At 30.0% G+C, this 27,463-nt stretch overlaps 1 protein-coding gene and 1 long non-coding RNA gene across 2 annotated transcripts; both read left to right on the forward strand.

Moving 5' to 3' along the window:
* Positions 1–8,735: 8,735 nt before the first annotated feature.
* Positions 8,736–10,323, forward strand: LOC123271941. The gene is made up of 3 exons (XR_006510973.1): positions 8,736–9,672; positions 9,778–9,940; positions 10,026–10,323. It is a non-coding gene; the product is annotated as an uncharacterized LOC123271941 (long non-coding RNA).
* Positions 10,324–18,836: 8,513 nt separating this feature from the next.
* On the forward strand, positions 18,837–20,309 carry LOC123271885. The gene is made up of 2 exons (XM_044738418.1): positions 18,837–19,783; positions 19,867–20,309. The coding sequence occupies exons 1-2, from the start codon at positions 19,297–19,299 to the stop codon at positions 20,238–20,240; spliced, it is 861 nt and encodes a 286-aa protein (XP_044594353.1). The 5' UTR covers positions 18,837–19,296; the 3' UTR covers positions 20,241–20,309.
* Positions 20,310–27,463: the final 7,154 nt, after the last annotated feature.

Below are 27,463 nucleotides of genomic sequence, written 5' to 3' on the forward strand. Positions count from 1 at the left end.
AACTCAAACATCGTAATTTATACAGTCGACGCTCTCTGTATTGGACCTCTCTGTATTTGACCGCTCTCTGTATTTGACCACATTCTTCCTCTGTATTTGACGATTTTACACAGCTCTTATGGACAAGGACGAGTCAAATACAGAGAATGGTCCTGTACGGGCGAGTCAAATACAAAGAGCGTTGACTGTACGATGCAACATCGTAAATTTCTATCACCCAAATTAAAAAGAAGTTTAGGTCACCGAAATAGTATATTACACACCTAGGGAAGTAAAGTAAGAAATGTCTCAGATCACATGTAATTGTTGGCCGAGGCGAAGCCGAGGTCAACAAACATGTGATCTGAGGCTTTCTTATTTACTTCCCGAGGAGTGTATACTATTTTTTTGTCCGACGAAGGCGGAAAGCGGCAACTTAGTTTAGCGCAGCGGGACGAAAGTTGTCACTTTCCGCCCAGAGGGCAAAAAAAATAATTCTGTATCACCCAGGAATCGAACCCGGTGTCCTCTCCGCCACAAAGTCCAAGGTTTATCCCCTAACGCTATCGGAGGTAATATCTAAATCTTCTGTTCAGTCACATAATAAGACCCTCGATACAGTAGTTGGTCATCTTTCGGTGGTGGCGTCGCAAACTACTAGACCTTGTTTCTCTTTTATTAAAACGTATACAGTCGACGCTCTCTGTATTGGACCTCTCTGTATTTGACCGCTCTCTGTATTTGACCACATTCTTCCTCTGTACTTGACGATTTTACACAGCTCTTATGGACAAGGACGAGTCAAATACAGAGAATGGTCCTGTACGGGCGAGTCAAATACAGAGAGCGTTGACTGTAGTATGCGTTATTATTCACTTGCTCTTACGGAAAAAAAATTTACTAAATAACATCGTAATTTTCAATCATTCAAATTGTATTCTGTAGACGCCAGCATCGTAAAAATCAAGATACTGAAAGTCTAGTCCTGGATTACGATGTTACTATTGTAATTTTTCATAGGATTTTTTTTCCGTGTATATTCTTTTTCATTATATTGTCCTGATGAATATAATTCTTTTTCTTTTGATCCTACCTCTTAATTTACACAAATAAGAAAATTTTTCCAAAGAATTAAGTTGTCTTCGAGAAAGAAAAATTTTTTTCGAGACAAAAAAATTAGTTCTTCTGTAAAAAATTTTTTTTTATCTATGAACCTAATCTTGTCCTCTATAATGTAGAAAACTATAATATTGTCCTGTTTTGATACCAAATGGGTCTTTCTGATAAAAAAAATAAATGCATCTTTTTTACTTCCATGGGATTAAAAATTTATTTCTATAATTTTTGTTCAATTATGGTGCCTACGTAAGTTCGAATTTCTTCGTAAATGTGTTATGAAATTTTAATTTTTTAACAACTTTACTACTCAAAACTCTTTTAAGTCTTTAAAATAAACAAAATTTTCATTTTAATTGATATTAATATAACACATTATCGTGAAAAATGACTTTATTATGGTTTTGACACCCACTATTTTATTACACTCAGTACTTCACGCTTTTAATGCAAGAAACAATTTCAGAAAATTTTCTTAAACCTTTAGAGTTGTCAAAGAAAAATTATTAAGGAAAGTTGATCCTCTAGGATATTTTTGTCACTTATTACCATTAATAATTTTAGGATCAAATTATTATCCAAGAGCTATAAATTTAATAATGATAAATGATTTTTCTTTAATTTCGATAGAATTTACAAAAATTATTATTTTTTTAAATCAAGTTGTTTGTTTTAAATAATAACAATCAGTTAAATTAAATCAACTTCATTATAAATTAAAAGAAAATCATATTGCTGGCTCACGTCCTTGTAATTTTATATACTTTACAATTGCTAATTATTTCATAAGCATGATTAATAAATGTATCAATTTTAAACAAATGTCTCGTTCATTCGTGATTTCTTATTAATATTTTGACAGTGCGTTAAGCGTCAATAATCATACAAATTATATGTAGATCAATAATAGCCAATTTTCTAATGAAATGTAATTTAATTATAATTTAACAAAATAATAATTCTATAAAGGTCTTATTGTGTCAATCGTAAAAGTTTTCACAAATTCATTAACTTATTAAAACTTAACATCCCATAAAAACGTCTGTAATAAAAATAAAATAAAAATAAAATAAAAAATGCATGAGAAAGGCGGTTGACCTAAATACCGTTGCTCCGCGTTCTAGGTGGGAGAGAACGTGAATGGATAAAAAAAACTCTGTTAGGAAGAGAGTAAGGAAGTGAGAAGTGGGCCAGTGGGCCAGAAAAAAACCGGGAGAGAGCCTTGACTTAATGCGACTGGCCTTCTTCTGTAGCCTCGAGCAAAACAACATCTCTCTTCCTCTTTCCCTCGTGCTGTCTCTCTTTATCCTGGTTTTCCTTCTCCTTCTTCTCCTAACTTAAGCACGAGTCACCCACACATACCCATACATACGAACAATATATTACTATAGTCATCAGTACTTGTACAAGTCATCGTCCCCTACTACTTGTACTATATACTGCATACTGGCGAGTTTATTATCAAGGTTAGTGTGCCATTGCCTTGGCCCTGAACTCGTATTCCACCATCAAGTATATGGCCATGGCCGTCAATCGTGACACTGTGGCTTGGAGCCGCGAGGCCAAGGTGGGGGCCATTTGACGTCATTTATACTCCTACTATATTCTAGAGAGACTTTACCTTCACTTTGTATTCCACTCCTTATTCGTGTATTTTAATTTTTATTTATCATTATTGTTATTAATTTTTTAATGTGGTAGTGGTTATGTAGAGCAAAGTAGGGATTAAAGAAAGATAGGAGAGATACGAATAGATTATAATGATGACAATAATAATAGTAATGAAAAAAGTAGAACCTGTGGAGATTGTGATGGTAAGTAGTAAGTAGTATAGCAAGTTACGTACTGATACGAGTATATAAACGCGAGTTGGTATCACGGAAGTCAACATAACACATAACGCCGTCATGCTGCCAAGGCAAGCGAGAAATCGCTAGTCACATGTGCCGCAAGATAATATACCGTTCGGTACATTGAACTATGAGTCAAGCCTACTACATATTATAAACAATATTCCTTATACCTCCTACTTTTTTATGTTTAATTACTTCACGACTATTTTTATTGGTATTCTAATGACTAATTTTTAATTGTTTAAAATAGAAATTTTTTATGACCTTTTCATTCATTGCTAATTTATTCATTTATGAAATTTTTATGGAATAAAATTCTTTAGTATCTTTAATAATTAGCAAAAATTAGAGTTTTAAAAATTAACTGTACTTACAATAATGTCACTTATATTTAATAATCAATCATGTGTAATCGGTATTTAAGAGAGTTATTTTTTTATTTAATTGATAAAAAAAAATAATTGGTTTCATCAAAACATTCCCCGAGTATTAAAATATGTGATGATGCAATTTCAGTAATTACGAATAGTTTTTTTTAATACGAAAATTAATCATTTCTTCTATTTAAAAACTTTCAACTTTTTTAAATATTGTAATTTTTTTTTTTTTTTTTTTTTTTTTTTTTAATAAATAATAGGATGAAATGAAATAGTATTTTAATTTACGTTCGCAATTAAATTATTCATTCGGTTGATTAGAGAATAAATTAAGTGAATGCATGTGCAATTATATTGAAATAGCGGAAAATATTGCAATTTAATGCTGACCATATAACGTATCCACAGATTCGGTAGAATCTGGTGCCAAGTTCCGTTCAAATCTGCTGTAAACGGAGCGCCAGACTACCGACTGTGTTTACTGTAAGCAGAACGGTATTTTGAGGTTGCAAAATTTTATTTAATTCTACGGTACTTTTTATTCCTAAATTGTATATTATAACAGTAATTCATAATTTATTTGACTGCTATTAATTAATTATATTCACTTATAACAATTAATCTACTTGAAATTATTAAATTTAATCCGCACAAACTATAGCAACGCAAAAATTTCGATCCTGACTTTTTTTCGATGAGCAAAGTGATCTGCCACAGACTAAATAATTCGAGAATGCATAGTAATCCTTCATTAGATGGGAAACTACAGTTAAAAAAAGATATTTCACAGCTTGCATCTACACCCGCCAGGGTGCGCTGGAATTATTTTTACATAAACTGTAGTTTCAAGGGGATAGTTTGCTATAAAAAATGCAACCAACGCGAGATTTAAGTTGGTACCAATTGTAAATTTTTATTATAATTACAAAAAATACTAAAATCCGAACAAAAACAGTTTCACTGTAAAAAAATCGCGCCAAGTCCCACGTTCATAAGACTATTAAGAAAAAAAAATTTATTTTTTTCTTTACAAAAATATATAAAATAAAAAAATTAAAAAGTCCAAGTAACCGATATGATTGTTTATGATTTTGGGAAGTTAAAAAAAATTGTGTTGTAAATTTAAAAATTAGGAAAAAAATTTTGGAACGTACTTGGTGTGCGTCATTGTGTATTTCAATTTTTTTAAAGTCCTAATAAATAGATTTTACGAATTTTATTAAAAGTAAAATATTTTGCAACCGCGCACACTAAATACGTTCCAAATTTTTTTTTTTAATTTTTAAATTTGTAACAAAATTTTTTTTAATTTCCGAAAATCATAAACAATCATATCGGTTACTTGGATTTTTTAATTTTTTTATTTTATATATTTTTGTAAAGAAAAAAAGCAAATTTTTTTTTTCTTAATAGTCTTATGAACGTGGACGGCGCGATTTTTTTACAGTGAAACTGCTTTTGTTCGGATTATAAAAAACTACGATTACACATGTATAAATGCTTGCTTCTAGCTTAGAAAGGAGTCTTATGCGCTTCTATACACTGGTCAAAGACAGAACGCGTCAATTTAGAATCACCGTTGACATCTGTTGGTGCATGTGTATACCACCTTCTAATTAACGGAACAACAAGCATGCCTCACTGTAATAATTTATATGTTCGAATTTATTATGTACCTTGCAGTTATCCTGATATCTTATTGAGTATGATAGAAAAATTTAATTTTGAAATTATAATTAATTAATTAATTACTACAACAAAATTTTATTCTGGTAATTAATAATTGATGGTCTTACAATGGAAAATAATTTTTACTTAAATTAATAAAAAAAAATTTTATTTAATTACTACAAAGAAAATTAAAGTTTTTTTCATTAAAAAAAGTTGAATAAGTCTTTAATAATTAAAAATTTAATGATTTAATTTTTTTTTAATTTTCTGAAAAATTTTATTTTTTATTTATTTATTTTTTTTAAGTACAAACTCTGAGTATACTAAACGCGCGAAGTGAATAGTTTTGTTATGTCCAATAGATGGCGAATGATAGTACAACGTTTTCACTGTTGAAGCCTTAAATCGAGTGATTATCTATACAGTTTAGAATTTATAATTAAGATTTTCTTTGCTATATCTTGATACGTTTTTATCATGACAAAATTATTTTCGGTATCAAATGACAATTCAAAGTTATTGATAAAAAACTTATTAAAATTAATAAATAATGTATATCCATGATCTGGCTATCAAAATGATAAAAATATTTTAAATCTACTCTCTTAAAATAAATCAGTGAAATTTCACCGATTTAACCAGTAAATCCAGCTACGACAATAATTCACTGATTCAACCAGTGAATTCCACTGGTTAAATCAGTACAATAGAAAAACATCCACTATCATTTCGAAATCATTGTTAAAACTAGTGAGTTTCACTGGTAAATCAGGGAAATTTTACTGGTTCACCAGTGAAATACTCTGGGTTAGTAAAGAGATTGAAATTAAAAATTATACGTTAATATAAATAAGTTTTATTTCATCTACTATGAAAATATGCAAACGTTATTGCAGTTTTTTAATTTTTAGTTTTAATAACTATTGTTATACAAAATAACAATAATCCGAGCAGGCAGAATATTAAATTATGTTGAAACAATCACATATCACAAAATAAAGTAACATAAATAAAGTATTATTATAAAAATAAAATAAGTTAATAATTATACGCGATTTAAGTAGATGGGTCATTCCATATCAAATCGAAAAATAGTTGGAATCGACTTCTTTCGATTTGGACAAATTTTGGTCAGAAGTTTTCTTTTATCATAAAACGAAGTTCTGCCAACAGAAAAAAAATAAAAAAATTTTTTTCAAAAGATATGCAAATTCAAAATTACGCAATTTTCCAGTTTTTAAATTTTATTTTTGTAATATCTCAAACGCTATTATAAATACAGAAATGGCCTTTCGTTTGTTTGAAAGGGGACACTTAGGGCTATTGAAAAAAAAAATATTTTGGAGAAAAATTTTGAAAAATGCCAAATTTGTCAAATTTTGAATTTTTTTAAATCGTTAAAAATGATGTTCGAAGTTAAAATTTTGGCTCAATTTTTTTTGTTAAATACCTTGTACTGATCTTAGAAGATCCTGAAACTTTTAAAAGGGTGTTTTTTTTTTTTCAAAAATATGAATTTTTGAATTTCCAAAAAAAAATTGTTTTTCATTTTTTGCAATTTTTAATTAAGGTAAAGTTATGCAGATACATAGTATTGTAATTTTGAGCATTGAGAAATTAAATGCATGACGTGAAAATATTACATAATAAATTAATTTCAACTTTTTTCTATTTTTTAGACATAATCTTAAAGTCAGGCTTAACACATGATATAATTTCTTATTTTTTTAAAGTATGCCATATTTTGTCCGTTTCAATTATGGTTTTTAATGCCAAATAACTCAAACAAATATTAATTTTGAATAAAAATTAGAAATAATGAGATGAGAATATCATTTTTTTTTCTTTCTTTCGAATACTTGTTTACATACAAATTTCTGCGCATTAATATTTCTCAATCTCAAATTTAAAATTATTTCCATGTTGATAGAACGATAAGCGGTGTCAACAACTTGAATTAAAGTAAAATAATTAGGAAAACGGTTGACCCTGAAGGCCATCCCTGCAACTTTTCGCTAATTCCATACTTGGGCGCTTAAAATTGCATTTACGACGTTTTTGAGCTTTTCGAGCTCAGAAATACAATTTATACATTGTTTTGAGCTCTCTGAGCTCAAAAAGATAATTTTTCTATGCTTTTGAGCTCTTCAAGCTCAAAAGTTTGATAGAAGGTTGATAAAACACTATTTCTTGAGTTTTCAAACCGCAATAACTTTTGAATGAACGAACCGATTTTCACGCGGTTGGCGGCATTCGACGTAGTTTTTTAAGCCTTATAAAAAATCTTTAAGTTTGAATTGATAAAACTAGAAATTTCGGAGTAATTCCGAAAAAACACTTTTTTGGGTTTTCTTTTCTGCACGATATCTCTCGAACGAATCAACCGATTTTGACCGGATTAGCGGCGATCGACGTGGTTTTTTAAGCTTAAGAGCTGATTAGTTCTTGGAGATGATCGATAAAGCCGTTCGAAAGTTATTCCAAAAAAACCACTTTAATTTTTTTTACAGTTTTTTTTTAGATTTTTCGAAATCTATCGGTCCGAATCGGTTCAAATTGTATCCAAAATCTAAGTTTGGACAAGCCCTTTCGAATGGCGCCAACCGCGATCGAATCGGTGGAGCCATTCAATAATTATGAGAGGTTTACATACTTACATACACACCCACACCCACACAGAGGAAAAGAGCGAAAGACAGAATCTAGAAGAAAGAAATAACATCTTAGCCATCAGAAGGAAGAGCGGCAGGTAATTCCTCTCTCCGCGAAGAAATGCCTTACGGCGGTACCATGGGGGATCAGAGGATAGAAGAGAAAGGGGTTTAGGGTTTAGTGGGTAGGGGCGTCAGCGTCGAGTTTTAGTATGACGCTGCGTCGAGTCGCCACACATCCAGGCCAAACAGCTATGCCTAAAATCCGTAAAAAGGATTTCCCCCCCCCTAAGGGAAAAAAAAAAAAAAAAAAAAAAAAAAAAACCCACACCCACCCACACACACACACACACATACAGACGTAGTGACACGCTCGCGGGGATAGTCAGGGAAGCTTCCGATGACTTTCAAACGTCGAGATCTGATGAAATCTCGATTTTTGGAAAACGGGGTAAAACCAATAACTTCTCGATTTTTGAAAATCTGAGATTTTCTTAGCGGAAGTTAAAAAAGACAAATAACGAATTATTTCATGCATTTTAAGGATAACTTTAAGATCATGTCCAAAAAAATAAAGAAAAAAAAGTTGAAATTAATTTATTATTCAATATTTCCACGTCATGCATTTAATTTTTTAATGCTCAAAATTACAATACTACACGGAAACAAAATTGTACGAAAAATTACTATGATAACATCATAATTTTTAGTATAGGACATTAGGGTGTCCGTTATTTACCAAGTTGGCTATTTCCACTTAGGTATCGTCAAAATTATTTCTGTTTGACCTAAAATCAATTCTAGAAACAAAAAAAAATTTTTACGATGCCGCTTAACTTTGCCTAAATAACGATACTTTTCCCATTTAATTAACATGGGATTTTTGCACTTTTTAGCAACTAATTTTTATTTCACTCATTATACTTTTTAACTTACCAACAATGCTCGATTCTGCTTCTGTTATGATCTCTTTAGATGGAGAAATTTCCATATCGGCCCAAAAAATTCATCACAAAACCTTTTGTAAGGTCAAAATTTATTTTTATCGATTTTTCTCGTTATTTTGCTTAAACTACTTACTAATTAATTTTTATTTTGTATTTCATTTAAAGTTTCTTATTTTTTTCTTCCAAAAAAATAATTTTAATTAATAAATTATCTGAAGTCACACAGTGATTCTATGAAGGAATTAAGTACGGATTACACAGTGATTCTGTGAAGGAATTAAGTACGGTAATACGGTTATTACCAACACAAATTTAATAAAACAACTAGATATATTGTCGTATACGGTCGTTAAAGTAAATAAAAACGATAAATTAATTTTTAACTCACTGTCTATTCTCGTTGTTGTGGTTCTTTTAACGACAATATTTCATTTTTGGATAGTAAACGGAACAATCCTTAATTTATGTTATAATATTAAATTTTTAATTGTAAGGTTGAAGTGATTAGTGCAATGAATTGAAAGTGGAAAAATTGATCGGTATCCAACTAAAAAATATCTTTCTAACCGCGAGAGCTCCAATCTATTGAAAATCAAGAACTTTCATCATGAGTTTAGAAAAAAATTTACGAAAACCGATGTTTTTATTGGAAAACCTTACGGATGATATAAATAGTAATAAATTAGCTACTGATGAACAAGCTTTAAGGTTACTATTTTATTATACTAAAAACGTGAAAATAACAGTGTGCGATGGATGTAAAATAACTATTGAAAAAGTTAAAAAGTTTTGGATATTTGCTCGTATTTTTATTTTAGATGACAAACGATGTATTTAAAAATTGTAAAAATTGCACGATGAATACAGAAATCTGCATAAAAATGCAGGTGTGTCCTCAAACCAACAAAAAGAGCAAGAGTTTTCAATTAAATTATAAAGTTTATTTGACATAGCTCACGGCAGAGTTTTTGAAATGGTCAGCAATGATATAAAAACTTTTTAATCGATCAACGATCAGAAAGATAATTCCATCTGAATTTTTCGGACAATCAACGAGGAAATGTAATTGATTTATCTGGTAATATCAATAAAATATTAGTCAATTAATAAATGAAACGTTCATAAAATACTTGAAAATATTTTTTCATGTGACTTAAAATTCAATATATATTGTATTTCAGAGAAACAAGATCATGATCGCCCTAATGAAGTATAAACTTCTGATAATCCACTTGTTGTAAATGATAATCGGTCCATCGAAGTGTTAACCTCTAAAAACATTAAAGCAGCATCTTGTTATATAGAACACCAGTTGAACGATTCTGAATTATCAAGAGAAAATTCAGGTATTAGACTTGAACTCAATCATTACGTTGAATTATCTATTAAGTGCATTTATTTAACAATAAAACATAATTGATTTTCTTTCAGAAAACTATTTGCCATTGCGTTTGACAAGCGCGGGTGGATCAATGTCTAGTGGGGAAGCATTAACTTTTTCTTGATGATGATTATATAAAAGGATAAGAGATTGCTATCAAGATTAAAGTTGTTAATGATGTAGCGGAGAGAGAGAGAGCTGTACAATTGGCTCAAGAATGTATAAATATGGTAGCTAAAGATGAGAATCAAAAACAATATCTTCTCCAGGTGATAAAAAAGTATAAGAATGAATTTTCAAATGCTACTAAGGAATGCCTGACAACAAAAATAAAAGTTCAATAATTAACATATGTATTAAAATAAAATCAATAATGATTTGAATGTTAAAATTTATATTTATAACCTGTATGATTATTGACAGTTTCAAATAAAAGATCTTACACAAAATTCAAAATAAAAATTAATTAGTAAGTAGTTTAAGTAAAATAACCAGAAAAGTCTATAAAAATAAATTTTGGCCTTTTCAAAGGTTATGATATAAATTTTTGGCGCCAATTTAAAAATTTCTCCATCTAAAAGGATCATAATAGAAACAGAATCGAGTATTGTTGGTAAGTTAGGGAGTATAATGAGCGAAATAAAAATTATTTGCTGAAAAGTGCAATAATCCCATGTTAATTAAATGGAAAAAGTATCGTTATTTAGGCAGGATTAAACGGCATCGTAAAAATTTTTTTTTGTTTCTAAAATTTTTTTTAGGTCAAGCAGAAATAATTTTGACGGTACCCAAGTGGAAATAGCCAACTTGGTAAATAACGGACACCCTAATAGGACATTGCAGTGCCGGACCAGAACTCAAATATCGTAATTAATACGATGCAACATCGTAAATTTCTATCACTCAAATTAAAAAGAAGTTTAGGTCACCGAAAAAATAATCCTGTATCATCCAGGAATCGAAGACGGTGTCCTCTCCGCCTCAAGTCCAAGGTTTATCCCCTCACGCTATCGGAGGGAATATCTAGTTTCTGTTCAGTCACATAATAAGACCCTCGATACAGTAGTTGGTCATCTTTCGGTGGTGGCGTCGCAAACTACTAGACTCTGTCTCTTTTTTATTAAAACATATAGTATGCGTCCTTATTCACTTGCTCTTACGGAAAAAAAATTTACTAAATAACACCGTAATTTTCAATAATTCAAATTGTATTCTGTAGACGGCAGCATCGTAAAAATCGAGATACTGAAAGTCTAGTCCTGGATTACGATGTTACTATAGTAATTTTCCATAGGATTTTTTTCCGTGTATGTGCATAACTTTACCTTAATTAAAAGTTGCAAAAAACAAAAAAAATTTTTTTTTGGAAATTCAAAAATTCTTGAAAAAAAAACACCCTTCTAAAAATTTCACGATCTTTTAAGATCAGTACAAGGTATTTAACAAAAAAAATTGAGCCAAAATTTTAACTTCGAACATCATTTTTAACGATTTTAAAAAACTCAAAACTTGACAAATTTGGCATTTTTCAAAATTTTTCTCCAAAATATTTTTTTTTTCAATAGCCCTAAGTGTCCCTTTTTCAACAAACGAAATGCCATTCCTGTATCTATAATAGCGTTCAAGATATTACAAAAACAAAATTGAAAAACTGGAAAAATTGCGAAAATTTGAATTTGCATATCTTTTGATAAAAATTTTTTTATTTTTTTTTCCTTTGGCAGATGTTCTTTATATGATAAAAGAAAACTTCTGACCAAAATTTGTCCAAATCAAAAGGGATCGATTCCAACTATTTGTCGATTTGACATGGAATGACCCAGATATTTTAGTCTTCCCTTTACTCTTCCCGGGGAAAAAGGTTTAGATCTGACTAGATATAATTATATCTGGTCAGATCTAATTATATGTGGTCAGATCTATCTATATCTGATCAGATATGGGATTGGAGACATAATCAGATCTAGTCATATCTGATCAGATCTAACCAGATATAACTATATCTCAGTTGAAAAATACATCAGACATGAACAGATCTAGTCATATCTGATCAGATCTAAACAGATATAACTCTATCTGGGTTGAAAAATACATCTGACAGAAAGATTTTATTATATCTGGCCAGATATAGAGGAGGGGGGGGGGATGGGGTAGGGGTGGCAAAATGGGGTACCCCCAAAATTTCGTAAGAAAATTTTTTTTTTCCAAAAAGCTCTTTCAGCTTCCTAAAATATATTTTAACGTCATTTCCTACAATTTAAAAGAAAAAAAAAATTTTTAATTAAAAAAACAAAAAAAGTTTTTTTTTTCTAACTTTTCTTACAGTAATTTTTATCGTCATTGTGCATCGTAATAAATTTTTTTTCACATCTACGATTACTTTTTCTAAATTTTTAAGTTCTCGCTCTACAAATGAATGATTAAAAAAAAAAAAATCGGGGAGTCATTGGTTTCATGCCAGTTTTCGAAAATCAAGTTCTAATCTGATCTTCACATTTTTAAGGTCCTAGGAACTAGTTCTTAATATTCCTACGAGGATATCTGTCGGCATGTGTGTATGTGAGTGTAAACCTCTAATGTGTCGAAGAAAAATCTTACACAGAAAGAAAAATTTCTTGACTGGAGAACAATATTCTTGGCTCAAGAAAATTTTCAAGTGCCTGAAGGAAGACTGAAGTTGTGTTGCCCAAAATAAAAATTTTTCTTGAAATTCTATTCTTGGTGGAAGTAATTTTTTCTTAATTCAAATTATCATAAATAAGGTAAAAGCCCCAATAGATGATCATGTACCAGTATATGATCACTCCATGTATTTGTATACCTATATTAGTGAATATAAATATACAAATATTCAAGTGAAAGATAATGAAAGAAAATTTGAATGAGAGTAAAGATAAACTTTGAAAAATAAATGGGGCTGGTTGCCAAGCCAGGAATCGAACCTGGATCTCCCTGATAACATGTCAGGAGCTCTACCAGTTAAGCTACCGGACCCCTACCACCATCATCCTTCTCAGTCTATTCTTATACTCTCGATCCTTACTTACTTTTTTTCCCCCTCTTTTCTACTCAAACTATGTACTACGATGCCATAGGCAAGAAAATAAACTTTAATCATTAATATATACGACGGTCAAAGAAAAAATACCTTTTTTGCTCGACGGGCAGAAAGCGTCAACTTTCGGCCCGCTACGCTAAACGAAAGTGCCGCTTTCTGCCTTCGTCGAGCAAAAAAATAGTATACACTCCACGGGAAGTAAATAAGAAAGCCTCAGATCACATGTTTGTCAACCTCGGCTTTGCCTCGGCCGACAATTGCATGTGATCTGAGACATTTCTTACTTTACTTCCCTAGGTGTGTAATATACTATTCATAATTTTGTATGTTGGTTCCTTCCTACACATACAAAACATTTATATAATCGTTTATTATTTGTTTCGTCTAAAAAATATAAATGAATATATACAGCAAAAATATTCAATAATTCAAACTTTCAGAAATTATGTGTAGCAAAGAATGATTAGGAAATGTAGTTACATTTTTTACTTCATCTTTTGATGAGTTTGATATACATCAAGTTGATACTGAAAATATTTTGATACTTCACTTATAAAGGTTAAGTAGCAATTTAACTTCTTAAGGTAGTTCTTTCCCAACCTATAGTTTATGCTACTGCTGTCTTCGTCATGCGCTAGTGTTGCCTCTCTTACGGGATATTGCTCACTTACTTCTACGCATGACTTTATTTGTTTACTTTACTAGTTTATCAATGATTTCTCATAAACTATGTGGTAGGGAATTCCAGAATTTTGTACACAGAAAAAAAGATTTCTTGACTGGAGAATAAAATTCTTGGCTCAAGTAAATTTTTGGGTGCCCGAAGGAAGACCGAAGTTGTCTTGGCCGAAGTAAAAATTTTTCTTGAAATTCTATTCTTGGTGGAAGTAATTTTTCGTAATTCAAATTATCATAAATACTTGATACAATAAATTTTTATATTGGATCAAGATTTTTAGATACTTTAGGGAAGCAGCGCCACCTACTTCAGCTGAGAAAAAAATTTTCTCACCTTGAGAAAATTTTTCTCTTGAATATTTGATACTCATTTTAGATTATTTTAGTACGCAATTATACATATTAAATGAAAGAAAATAGTTCAATATTATTTGATCTTCCCATTTGACATATTCGTCAATAAAAATATTAATGAAAATTTATTATCGAGATATTTAATTTTTTAGAGCAAGAGAAAAATTTTCTCAAAACAAGAAAATTTTATTGATTTAAATAAATTGTCTTGGATCAAGATACATATTTCTTGAAGCAAGAGAATTAAGTTTGTTGGAAGAAGTGAAATTTCTTGTGTCAAAAAAAAATTTTTTTTCGCCCAAGGAAATAATTAGCAAAAAAAATATTTTCTTGGTTTAAGTGAACCATTCTTTCTGTGTAGGGTAATTATACATGTATTAATCTAAGTAATGTTAGTTTTTCGTGAAATTCTTAAAATTTCTTCAATACAAAAATAATAAAACTCGCGGTTTTCTCTCTCAGCAGTAAACTAACTATATTAGTAAGGTAAAAGCCCCAATAGATGATCACGTACCAGTATATGATCACTCCATGTATTTGTATATCTATATTCACAATTATAGGTATACAAATACATGGAGTGATCATATACTGGTACATGATTATCTATTGGGGCTTTTACCTTACTGTTTGATTTGAGCAAGGCTTTTGATTATGTTGATCCCAAAAATATATTGATTGCGTTATTCGAACTTGGTTTTTCAATAGAGACAATAAACTGGTTCTTTTCTTATTTAACAGGTCGATCTCAATCAATATTAAGCGACCTTGGCACTCCAATTCAACTAATCAAAACGTCATCTGGTGTTCCTCAGGGATCTGTTTTGGGTCCAATTCTTTTTCTAATAGTAATGAATTCTGTGGCTCAATGGTTGGTACACTGCAAGCATGGATTGTTTGCCGATGACAAATATATTTACTATCACTTCTTTCTCTATCAACTGCATGATGCGGTTTGGAGGGTCAACCAAGATGCACAATCGGTCGCTGATTGGGCAAAAGACCATGGGTTGGAAATCAACCTATCTAAAACAAAGGCTATGATCTTGGGTTCAAATAGTAAACTGAAAAAGCTTGAGGATTTGGATCTGCCACCAATAGTAGTAAATGGTGTCATTTTACCCTACGTTAACTGTACTAAGTGTTTAGGTATTCAAATAGGTAGAAATCTTTCATGGAATTATCATGTCACTCAAATAGTTAGTAAAGTAAACTCAGCTCTGCATTGTCTCAAAGTTAGGAAAAACATCTTCTCAACTCCTTTAAGAAAATTGTTAGTATCAGCAACCATCCTACCACTTGTTGACTATTGTTCCGTTGTGTTGGTAGACTCAACTTCTGTTAACAATCTAAAACTACAGCGTGCGATAAACTGCTCTATCAGATTTATTTTCAATCTCAAAAAAGATGAGCACATTACACTTTTCAGACGTGAGCTGGGATGGTTGTCTGTGAAGTATCGCCGAATGTACTACATGAGCTGTTATTTCTACAAGTTACTTCAAGTTGAAAAACCCAAGTACTTAAGAGATCAATTCACAGAAGATACTGATGTTAGACGCTCTAATAGGATAGCAGCTAAAAAACATTCTACCTTCAAATTACCTCATTTTGCTACTACCTACATGGAGCATTCATTTATGGTAACTGGGATACGCCTGTGTCTCTAAATTTTAAAAGCCTGTGTATTATGTATTTAACCACTTCTATACGGAGTTTGGGAGATTTCTTGAATTTTTGCTTTTTGGGCCTAACTACCTTAATTATATTTTTAGCACCTTGAAAAATAATTTTTCATAGTATTGTTAAGGATGTTTCTTTAATTATTCGGTAGAAATTTTTTATTTTACTTATCGATTTAATACCTTTGTTATTTAATATATGTCCTCACAACATTTAACATTTATTTCACAGAACATAACCAATAAACTATACCTAGGCGCATGCGCGCACAGCTGATCGAGGTCCACTGGTTGAATTAGTGAATTCGGAATTCACTGGTTGAATCAGTGAAGAACTTGAAAGTTCACTGATTTACCAGTAAACTTTCTACTCATTGATTGAATCAGTGAAAATCCACTGATTTATTTTAAGAGAGTACAATTTTGGATTTTCCAAACTTTTTAAAAATGGAATGACCGGAATATATTTAACAAATTACATCAACAGTGTACATTATGGTGTTTTTGAGGTAATTAATTGTAGAATTGATCAATTTTGGTTAATACATATTACTGTTTGTTATAGAACGCCTAAAAAACTGTCAATAAAGACACGAAACGTCACAAAATAATAAACATTCTTGGTCATTATTTTTCTGATCCTATATCTTCTCAATTTTAATACAACTGTTTATTTTTAAGAATTCTACAATTATATGAAATAGAAAATTTTTGCATAATTAGTTAAAAGATATAATTTTTAACTGGATTTTTTGTGTAATTATTTTGCATATGTTAAGTAGGATACAATAATGAAAACCCATCTGATGGACATTAAATTGTATTTCAATTTATAAATGTTTGACTGAAATAAATAGTTAAAGTAAGCACGTACTAAACGGCAATAAATTTAAAACGGTATTATTACTTTCTTGAAAGCAAACAGATTAATACTTGTTTTTTCAGTCCTAGTAAATAACACGCTATTGATTAGATGATAACATGTAATAAGCATTATATGATACGTTAAAGTGAAAATGTTTATTGATTATAGTGTTTCGCTGATTACAGTGGATTGCCGTCCTGCACATTATTTACGACTTTCACACGTAGAACTGACAATTCTAAATGTTTTTTTTTTCTTGTATCTTTTAATGATTTTGTCAATCCATGAACAAGAAATTGAGATGGTTATCCTATGAGACGACCTATTTTTTAAAACTTTTTTTTTCCAAATTTTTCTGTTTTCACAAATATTTCCGACTTCAATTTCCATAACAATGAGTATTACTCCCCTCTGAAGATGCCGATGTAAAAAAAAAGGTCTGCCTGATTTTAATTTTGTTAAATTAAAAAATTTTAATATTTTAGAATGATTCTAGTCCCAGCTTTAACAAATTTAAATGCCTTTTGGTTTCTTTGATTTCAGATAAATTAATAAGCCAGAATCATGGATAGAAAGAATTATTAGTGAAAATTACTGAAAGGGTTATGCAAAAATTAAACAGCTATCTTATGTTATAATTTGCTGTTAAATTTTCCGTGGCACGTCATTTCACCCGCGACATTTTGGGGCCGCTGTGTCCGGGATATTTCTAATTTTTTTTTATAAATATTTTTTTTCATATCAATTTTGAATTAATTTAAAAAAATCATGAAATTGTTGCGGGTGAAATGTCGTGCGGGTGATTTGTTACGTAGCCAAATTTTCAGGTATGAAAACGTAAAAACTACACTGTTAAATAATAAAATGTTTACAAAAAGCGGCATGATGGCCGAGCGGGTTAAGTCATTATCCCGTTAGTTCGCTCGCACATCATGCCGTGAGGCGAGGGTTCGAGCCCCGACGGTTGTTCGAATAGTTCCAACACCAACCGTCGGGGGTCGCTCCGGTAGCCGAACTGTACTGGCATGGGTTTTCTCTGTGGTTTCCCCATCGCCACTATTCCAACAACCGATAGAAAGGGGTGAGGAATAGGGTAAATACAGTACAGAAAGCACAAGTCGGTCCACAGCCGCGTGATAATAATAAAGAGTTGAGTATACAAATGTGCGAAAAATAAGGTTCATTATGTAGTGAAAATACAGGAGTGAAAAGAGGATGTACTGAGGTCCAAAAAAGCGTTGAATAAACAAGGACAGTATAAAAATACAGGACGGTGGCGAACTTGCGGAATGCGACAGCTACCATCTACCCAGCCTTGTAAAAACCAAGAACGGTATACAAGTAAAAATTGAAATAAATAAATAAAATAATAAAATGTTTACAAAAATAAACTATCAAATTTACAAAAATGGATCTGTAAAAATAACATATTCGGGAAAAAAATTTTATATTATTGTATGAAACTATATATAGATGTTTTCATAAAATTTGATAAGAGAATTTTAGCTAGATATATTTTTTTACTGTTTTATCTAGTGCATTTTTTCAATCTGAAATTTCCAAATTTTCTAATTCTAAATTTATATTTGTACCTTGTTAATTTAACATTGTAGCATTGTAGAATTTTAATTTTTTCTATATGGAATTGATATTTTCAGGTTAACAGTTTTCAGAATGTGAAAATTTTATATCTAAAAATCTAAATTTGCCAGATGTCTTGTAAGAAATAAAACTATAAATTGAACAGGCTTTTCCGTAATTTTGACAGGATTTTTTCTCCATGTAAAAACCGCTTTTTTGGACATCGGTATTTTTGTACTTATCTGACACTTACTGTGATGAAGATTTTACTTGAAAAATTTTTCAGCTTACTTTTAAAAAATCAATAAATACATGATGAAAAATTTGAACTTCTATTCGCTTATAGTGCGTCAAAAAAAAAAAAAAAAAAATCCAAAAAAATTTTTTTAAAAATTACACTGCTCTGACTAACCAACTTACTATATAAAATCTCGCCTGTAAACAAATTGAAAAACGCAATCATAAAACAAGTTCTTCATCGCAGTAATTTTTCCCAGCAAAATATCGTCCATTAAAAAAATTCCAGCGCAAAAAATAAATGTCTCATAAAATAGACATAAATAAATCAAATAACTTTTACCCTACTAAAAATATAGTAGCTTACGAATCAAACAATTTCCATTTTTAGTTTTTACGAAAGCGTATACAAAATATAAACATATTTAAACTCAACAGAAGTGAGCCAACGTAGTGTCTTACTCAAACACATCTCCGAGTTTTTCACACAAATTCACAATAGTTTTTTATTCTCCGCTCTATTTGACATAGCGAATAACCCAAAGGCAAAACAGTCTGGCTCTTTTATCTCTGTTTCGTCTCATCTCTTTTAGCCGGTGAGAAAAAGACCATACACCTTGCATACAAACAAAAGTTATAATAATAACTTATGAAAAGGCGGGTCCAATAGTGCGCTCTGCTCTAGCTTGAAGGAGAATGTAATATGAATTGTCGAAAGGAAAAAGTACTTGTCCTGGTGCTCTAGGTTACATCTAGGTATATATAGTCCATCTATCTGCAGATTCTGGTCAGTGTGCAATCACCTCTTTCGTAGTAAAAATCGGTTCAAATTTTATCTCGAAAACCGTGGAATTTAAATTAAAGCTATGAAAACAATTTTGTCAGTGATGTTGATCATAACAGTCGATTACGTTTGTGGTGAAATCGACCCTTGGAACTCACACCAGTTAATCGGGGATGCTCCCAATAATGCGAAAATCAAAGACTTTAAGGACAAAGAAACGCTAATAAGCAAAGATTGCGTTAAATCATACAGCATGACGTGTTTAAAGCTGGACGTCGTGTCTTTTGTAGACAAGCTTTCAGAAGCCCAAAGCTTGGGACTCTTCCCCGGAATTTCGGTGGTCAAGGAAAATAACTCGGATAGTATGTCTACTTCTGAGGTGATCGCTAACCTGGCGAGAGACTTTCCAAATGACATTGAAAAAAGGCTAGATGTATTTTTAATGCACAAAATTGGGATGTATTTGAATAACCACGCAATTTCTATCAAGCTGTTTGACGCTAAGACTTTGGAAGCTGCGAGGAGCTTCAATAAAGAGATCGCTGATTTTGGGACAGACTCAGAGAGTGGTAAGTTTTTAGCAAAAAATTATGTAATTTGGCAAATGCGTAGAGATTTTATGATATAAATTTTTGTCTGGTTTATTAAACAGGTCGTGGAAAAAAGGACAAAGGGATGGGAACATTAACAGCAGGATTGATGATGATGAAGGGGACACTGGGAGCCCTAGGATTCGGAGCCCTCGCGATGTTAGCCGGCAAAGCCCTAATGACAGGTCTGATGGCGCTGATGTTGTCGGCGATTGTGGGCCTTAAATCACTGACCGGCGGTTCAGAGAAAAAGACTACTTATGAGGTGATTGCAAAACCGGTGTACTCGAATTCGCACTCTCACAGCAGCGAAGAACATCATGCAGGACACGGGTATGGGCACTCGGGCTACGGAAGGTCCATTGACTTAACAGAATCTGTGGTCAAGGAAAGTATTCAGAAGTATGGAAACGTTCGGAATCGACGTAGTTTTTAGTCAAGACTTAGAAAAAAAAAAAATAAATAAATAAATATACATCCAAATTTTCAAACCAGTCTGTCATAGAACTTTAATGCTAACTTAAGAGTATTTTATTGTAGATACTTTACTTCGTAAGTTTAATTTGTTATTTATTTTGTATTTAATTTTTTTTCTAGATATTTTAAAATAATAAATTCATTATTTGTACCTGTATTACTTACGTTTGAATTGTTTATAATCGTATGTCATCACGAATCAGTCAAATATTTTTTTATCTTATTGGTCAAAGTATTATATATAGACACGTATTTCCATATGTGGACATATATGCTTCAGACATGAGAATAAATGTTGATGTATGGACATGAACGCTTATGCTCATATTTGCCTCACATGTGAGCATAATCGTTCATATGTGGATCCATGCGCTATATTATATAAACATATATTCGTATGTTGACACATGTGCTTCACATATAAGAATTGTGTTGATGTATGGATATATATACTCTAAATATGAGTATACAGGCTCAGGTACTTCACATTTCTTTATTTTTATTCTTTTGCTCTGACTCTCCCAAATGTAATTGGTTGTTAAAATTAATTTTAATAAATCATGTGAACAAAAAATTATAAAATACAATTCCTCTGTAATCAGAAATTCAGTAATTTTCTGATAGCTGTATCTAGTTTTCTGATCATAGTATTAATAATCATACGTTGTTGGGGAATTTTCGAAAGCTCAAAGAGTCGGCTTTGAGGATATATTATGATTATTTGTAAAAAAAATTGATTTAATCATTAGAAATTTCAATTTTAACAAAAAAAAATTGATTTTTGTGTTAATTAAATGAATAGAAAATTAAATAGAAACATTTGAGAATTTAAGAGCAAATGAATAAGCAAAAAGATAATTTTTTTTTTTTAATTTTTCTATAATTATATATATTAGACTGCTTCAGAATAAAAAAACTTTTTTTTTTTTGAGTAAATACATCTAAAAAGTTTCTTTGTTAGACCAAAAAAACCCTCCTAAAAGATGAGCTTGATATCTTGAAAATTGAGCTGGTGCATGGGGGGTCCCCTTTCCCATTTATAATACATTGAAAAAAAACTTTTTTCTGTATTTTCATTGTAAATCGTCAAGAAATTTTTTTTCAAACTTCTCTTTTCGATATCTTGTAGGAAATTAAATTCTCTACAAAGAAGGTCTCTTTCATTTTTTCGCTAAACTGCATAGGAAAAAAGTTACAGGGCTTTAAAAAACGAAAATTATAAAAAGTCAAAAATAACTTTTTTTTTTTGTTTTTCGACAACAAATTATTTTATTTCGTAAAATTCTTTACTTAATTTATCTATATTCAGTCTGTCAATTATATCAAAATTTGATCTATATATAGAAGAAAAAAAAAAATATTTATTTATATTATATTTTTATAGTATATATGGGGCATTCCATGCCAAATCGACCACTTTTGAACTCGACCCTTTTCGATTTTTCTGAAATTTTGTATCTTTCTCTACCCTATTGAAAACAATAGAATTTTTTATTGTTTATAGAATTTTTAGATACGAAAATAATAAAATACGAAAAAATAATTCAATGTTTCTTTTAATTTTTTATCTAACTTTATTGGAAATTAATCAAATGTTATCGATGATTGTCACTTTATCTTTTGTTTTTATTTTTTTTTCTCAGATTTTAAAGTTTTTAAAATCTGTTAGAAAATTTTCAGAGTGGTATCACAAAAAACAAACAATTAAGAAAAATTTTTTTTTTCATTTCTAAAAAAAAAAATAGAAAGAAAAAAATACCACTTTGAAAATATCAGGAAATTCGCAGAAAATACTGAAGTTTTTTATAAAAAAAAAAAATCGAAAATCAAAAATGTCAATCATCCAGAAGTTTTCGTTTTTTTCGAAAATTTTCAAAAAAAAAAAGCTGAATATGAATGCGAATTATTATTTTTATTCTTTTTGTAAAAAGTACATTTAAAAACAAAAATTTTAATAAAAAATGATCCCAATACGTTAATTTTCAAAAAAGTTATGGTTATTTAACAAAAAAAAACTGTCTTTTTTAAATAACTCGTAACTTTTTTTTGGTTGAGTAAAAAAATTTGAAAAAATTCTGAAAATTGTTTTCAATAGGTTAGAGAAAGATACCAAAATTTCAGAAAAATCGAAAAGGGTCGGTTTCAAAAGTGGTCGATTTGGCATGGAATGCCGCATAAATAATATAAAAATATAATATGAATAAATATAATTTTTTTTTTCTTTTATATATAGATCAAATTCAGATATAATTGACAGACTGAATATAGATAAATTGAGTAAAGAATTTTATGAAATAAAATAATTTGTTGTCAAAAACAAAAAAAAAAGTTATTTTTGACTTTTTATAATTTTCGTTTTTTAAAGCCCTGTAACTTTTTTCCAATGCATTTTAGCGAAAAAATGAAAGAGACCTTTTTTGTAGAGAATTTCATTTCCTACAAGATAACAAAAAGAGGAATTTGAAAAAAAAAATTTTTTTGACGATTTATAATGAAAATACAGAAAAAAAATTTTTGTCAATTTGCCAAATTTTGTCAATGCCAAATTTTGAATTTTCACTGGAAACGCCCAAACTAAGCTTCTGTTAAAAAATTCTATGAAAATCAAATACATCGTCTCCCCCCAAAATATCTTAGGAAATGCCCAAACACAGCCCCTGTCAAAAGTGGAACTCAAAATTCCAATTTTAAAAAGTTCTCCACGGGAGTTACATTTTGGCACACCCTAATATATATATATATATATATATATATATATATATATATATATATATATATATATATATGAATAAAAATAAAATGCCGCATGTATGTCCACGCATCACTTGAGAACCTCTGGACCGGTTGGGCTAATTTTTTTTTTGTTGTCTTCAGAATTTTCAGGAGAAGGTTTGTATGTAAAAAATTTTCAAAAAATCCTCTCCCAAAGAGGATTGCGGGGGCGTTAACAATGAATAATTCCCGTTTTTAAACTATGGATCCTATAGACCCTAAATTTAGTAGGAATCTTCTGTAAGGGATATAGAAATAATCTATGGACGAATTTCACGATAGCTCACTCCACAGGGGGTTGCGGGGGCAGATATTAACAATGAAAATTTTTAATTTTCAAACTATAGATCCTACAGACGGCAAATTTAGTTGGAGTCTTCCACATGTGGTGCGGAAATGTTTTAAGAGCAAATTTTACAGCAACCCACCCCTAATAAAGATTGCGGGGAAGGGTGTTAGAATGTTAAATTTCTATCTCCAAACTTTAACTTTCTACAGACTCTAAATTTGGTAGGAATCTTCGTGTATAATTTTAAGTTCAGCTAAGAATGGATTTTATCAAATTCTAACCCCAAAAGGGATTGCGGGGACGTCAGCAATGAAAAACTATAATTTCCAAACAATAGTTTCTATAGACTCGAAGTTTTGTAAGAATCTTTTATTTATAATGTAGAAATCATCTCGAATAGGATTTTATGAAATTTCTCCCCTACATAAGAGTGTGAGGGTATTAATTGTCAAAAAATTCATATTCTTCAAATATCAGTTCCTACAGATATAAAATTTGATAAAATCTCAAGAAAAACAGGAAATTTTGGAAGTTCAGGGAAGGTTTAAACGGAAAGTGAAAAACACAAATAATAAACAACAGAAAATACTAAAAACGACAATTTAGTTTCCCAATACACAATGTTCTGAGCTGAGTAATGAGGTCCGATCTCTTTGGGTCCGTTCCTAGCAGTGAAGTGAGGTCCGATCTTTTTGGTCTGTTTTGTTTTCAGAAATAAAAAAAAGTGTCAGTTAGTTGTTAAAAGAAATAAATTAATTTAAAGCCAATTAATAAAATCTATCATCAATTTGTCAGTGCGCAAGAAATTTTTTATTGTTATTGTTTCAAAATACCAAGGAGAAGACGACCTGACTTAGGTTGTCGAAGTTAATCAAATGTGGGAATCAAATCGGAGTTTCCGTGTTTCGTGCATGGGAAATTATACGTCGCGTGTTCGTGAGTCGGAAAACCACCATCTTTATATATTTACGCACCGCAAGAAAAGATAAAAAATGTAGTCCATCAGAAAGCTTTAAATTAATTAAGTGTATAAATATGTTGCATTTAATGTAAATAAAAATTTTGTATTAAGTTTTGACTATACTTTTCACAAATATATCTAGATGATACGAAGTTCACCGGGTCGTCTAGTATATATATATATATATATATATATCTATATGTATATATATATATATATATATATATATATATATATATATATATATATATATATATATATTAGAGTGTTTCAAAAAAACAAACTATTTTTTTTTTTTTTCGAAGAACTTTGAAAATTCTTCAGAGTATCCCTAATCAAAGACATTGTGAAAATCTCAGCCCTTAATATTAATGTATAGAGGTGGCTGTAATTAATTTTTTATTTCCATTTAAATAACATAGAAAAAAACTTTTTTTTACTTTTGAATTTTGCTAGTCGACAACGAAGCATTTTATAGCTATGATCGATACATATTCTTGTAGGAAATTTAACGATCTACAAAAATTGTCTGAATGAATATATGCGTACGGAGAACCATTTCGGAGTTATCAGGCCTCAAACATCGAACTGTTTAAAAAAATAATAATATTTATTTATAAATACGAAAAATCGACTTAAATCACTTAAATAAACAATATTATATATCAAAAAATTAAAATGATAAATTTATGATAAAATTTCATGAATTACGAAGTTATAATTTTTTATTATTTTTAAAAAATTTTTTGCTTTTTTAAAAATAAATTATAAAGATGAAAAAGAAAATTATTTATTAATTGATAAAATTTATGAATTATCATATTTTTTAAATTGTCATGTACTGTTATTAACGAAGTAGTTTTAAAAATTCTAGGTTATATAATTTAACTCAGTGCTATATAGTTACATAGTACTTCAATTGAACAATCAATTTTTATTGAATTGTTAGTATGATTTTTATAGAAATGATAGTACATTTATTATTTCCGCTTTCTACCGTCACAAACCTGTTTTCTCTCAGAGCTTTTTTACCTTACATTACTTTGTAGTAAAACAACGTAATTTTCAATGTTTTAAACTAAAATTAGTTTAATATTGCATTTAATTTATTTATAATTATTTGCAATTGTGTTTATAAAATCTCATTGTTAAGCTTAAGATGGAGAAGCAAATTTATTTAATTGGTTATCAAATTACAAAATTTGTAGGAAGCAAACTGCCGAGCTTAATAGAGGTTATGACTCTTTTCTTTCATTATCATTGTTCTCAAAGCTTGACTATTAAGAAAAGTGCATTAATTACGGTTGAGAATGTATTCGATTTATGGTCTGAAGGTGGAATTCCGACTTGTGCGAAAAATGCTGCAGTAAGAAAACTCATTCACCATCACACTGTTTGGAAAACTTTGCTAAAAAATAAAAATCAAAATCTGTCATCTACTCAAAAAAAAAAAGTTTCTATTTTTTGTGCCGATATTGAGAAATTATTCGACATAGCACATCACTAAGTAATGAAACTCATTAATGAAAATCAAAAGTTATTTTTGCAAGGCCAAAGACAGTCAAATCGACGAGGTTTTCTCCATATTAATCCTCCAGTAAAAACGATAGCTAAAAATATTGATGAAGATAGAATTGGTGAGTGGTTTTTATTTTTAATTGTAACGTAGAGTAAATAGCACAAAAATCCTCAAAAAATAGTCATTTATAAACCTAGCATTATTTCATTTCCACAAAATTTTTTAAAGATAATTTTATTATCAGCAAAAAAATGACGTATCTTCTTACTGATTTTTTATGCACGAAGTTTTTATTGAATTCTAGCAATTGAATAAAATTATGTTTTTAAACGTTTTTTTTTCAGTATTACCTTTTCTTAAATTGGTCAGTAATTATTTTGAATATTTCTAGTTATTCTTGAAAACAAGTTAAATAATTAACATTTTTCTTTTTTATTTTTATAAAATTAATTAGAAATCCTGACTAACTTGAATGTCTCACACTTATTTTCTGTGCGTAACTTATACTGTATCTGATATATTTTAAAATTTTTGGTTTTCTTTCAATCTCCGAGGATTCAAAAGTTAAACTTTTTATATTTTGCAGACGAAATTCAATGTGATAAGAATAATACTGGATTATTATTAAGTCAAAAAACAGATTCAAGTTTAAGTCGAACTTCAAACGCAGCATCTGATTTCGAAGATGATATAGAGGTTTCACGGCAGCGAAAAAAAACTTGACATAATCACGCCTAAACTTGTCAGTGCATTGGATCGTGCAAATGTAAGTAGCAGAAATGCTATTTACATTGTAGCTGCTACTTTAATCAGCGCGGGACTAGATATAAGTCAATATAATTTGAGTCACTCAACCATCCATCGTCAGCGTGAATTAGCCAGAAAAAGTACAATGGCAAATTTACAACAAAATTTAAAAGTTGATAAATGCGTTTTACACTGGGATGGGAAGATAATGCCTGACATTGAAAAGCGCCAAGACGTGGACAGATTACCAATCGTATTATCAGCTTCGGGACAAGAAATACTACTTGCTGCTCCCAAAATTGACTCTGGAACTTGGGAAAATCAAGCCTCAGCATTTATTTCTGTCCTGACTGAATAGTCTATCACTGACAGTATTACAGCATTATGTTTTGATACTGCGGCTGTAAATACAGGTTTTTATCAAATTATAATATATCTCTATTCACGAAAAATCGAAGTCGAACAAATTCTATGCTATAAATTTAGATATATCTGAAACTTTTTTTCCTCTACTTTATTTGCTTAAGTGGGTCCCAAAAAAATGCACAAAAATCAGGGCTTCAAACCAGAATACCCCCTTAACTCAAATAATAATTTTTTTTTGGTTTTCATTGTTTCAGCTAATTTATTGGTTATTTATTTTGTTATTTATCAGTACTTACATTTAAATTTGTAATTCATGGTTTTTTTTTTAAGGAATTCGCAGTGGTGCATGTGTTATTGTTGAACAAGCACTAAGAAGAGAGTTGACTTATTTACCATACCGTCATCACATTATTGAGCTAGTTTTAAGATCCGCATTTGAAACTTATTGGCCTACATCTTCAGGTTCAAATGTTTCGATTTTTACTCGGTTCAAAAACAAATGGAGTGATATTGATCAACAAAAATATA

The sequence above is a fragment of the Cotesia glomerata genome, linkage group LG9 (genome assembly GCF_020080835.1).
Source record: "Cotesia glomerata isolate CgM1 linkage group LG9, MPM_Cglom_v2.3, whole genome shotgun sequence".
Lineage (NCBI taxonomy): Eukaryota > Metazoa > Arthropoda > Insecta > Hymenoptera > Braconidae > Cotesia > Cotesia glomerata.

What these genes read in the sequence shown, in the direction of transcription:
- LOC123271885 (XM_044738418.1), top strand. Translation starts at nt 19,297, where the DNA reads ATGAAAACAATTTTGTCAGTGATGTTGATCATAACAGTCGATTACGTT. An exon ending in TGGGACAGACTCAGAGAGTG is followed by an intron (nt 19,784 to 19,866) that starts GTAAGTTTTTAG and finishes TTTATTAAACAG; the next exon opens with GTCGTGGAAAAAAGGACAAA.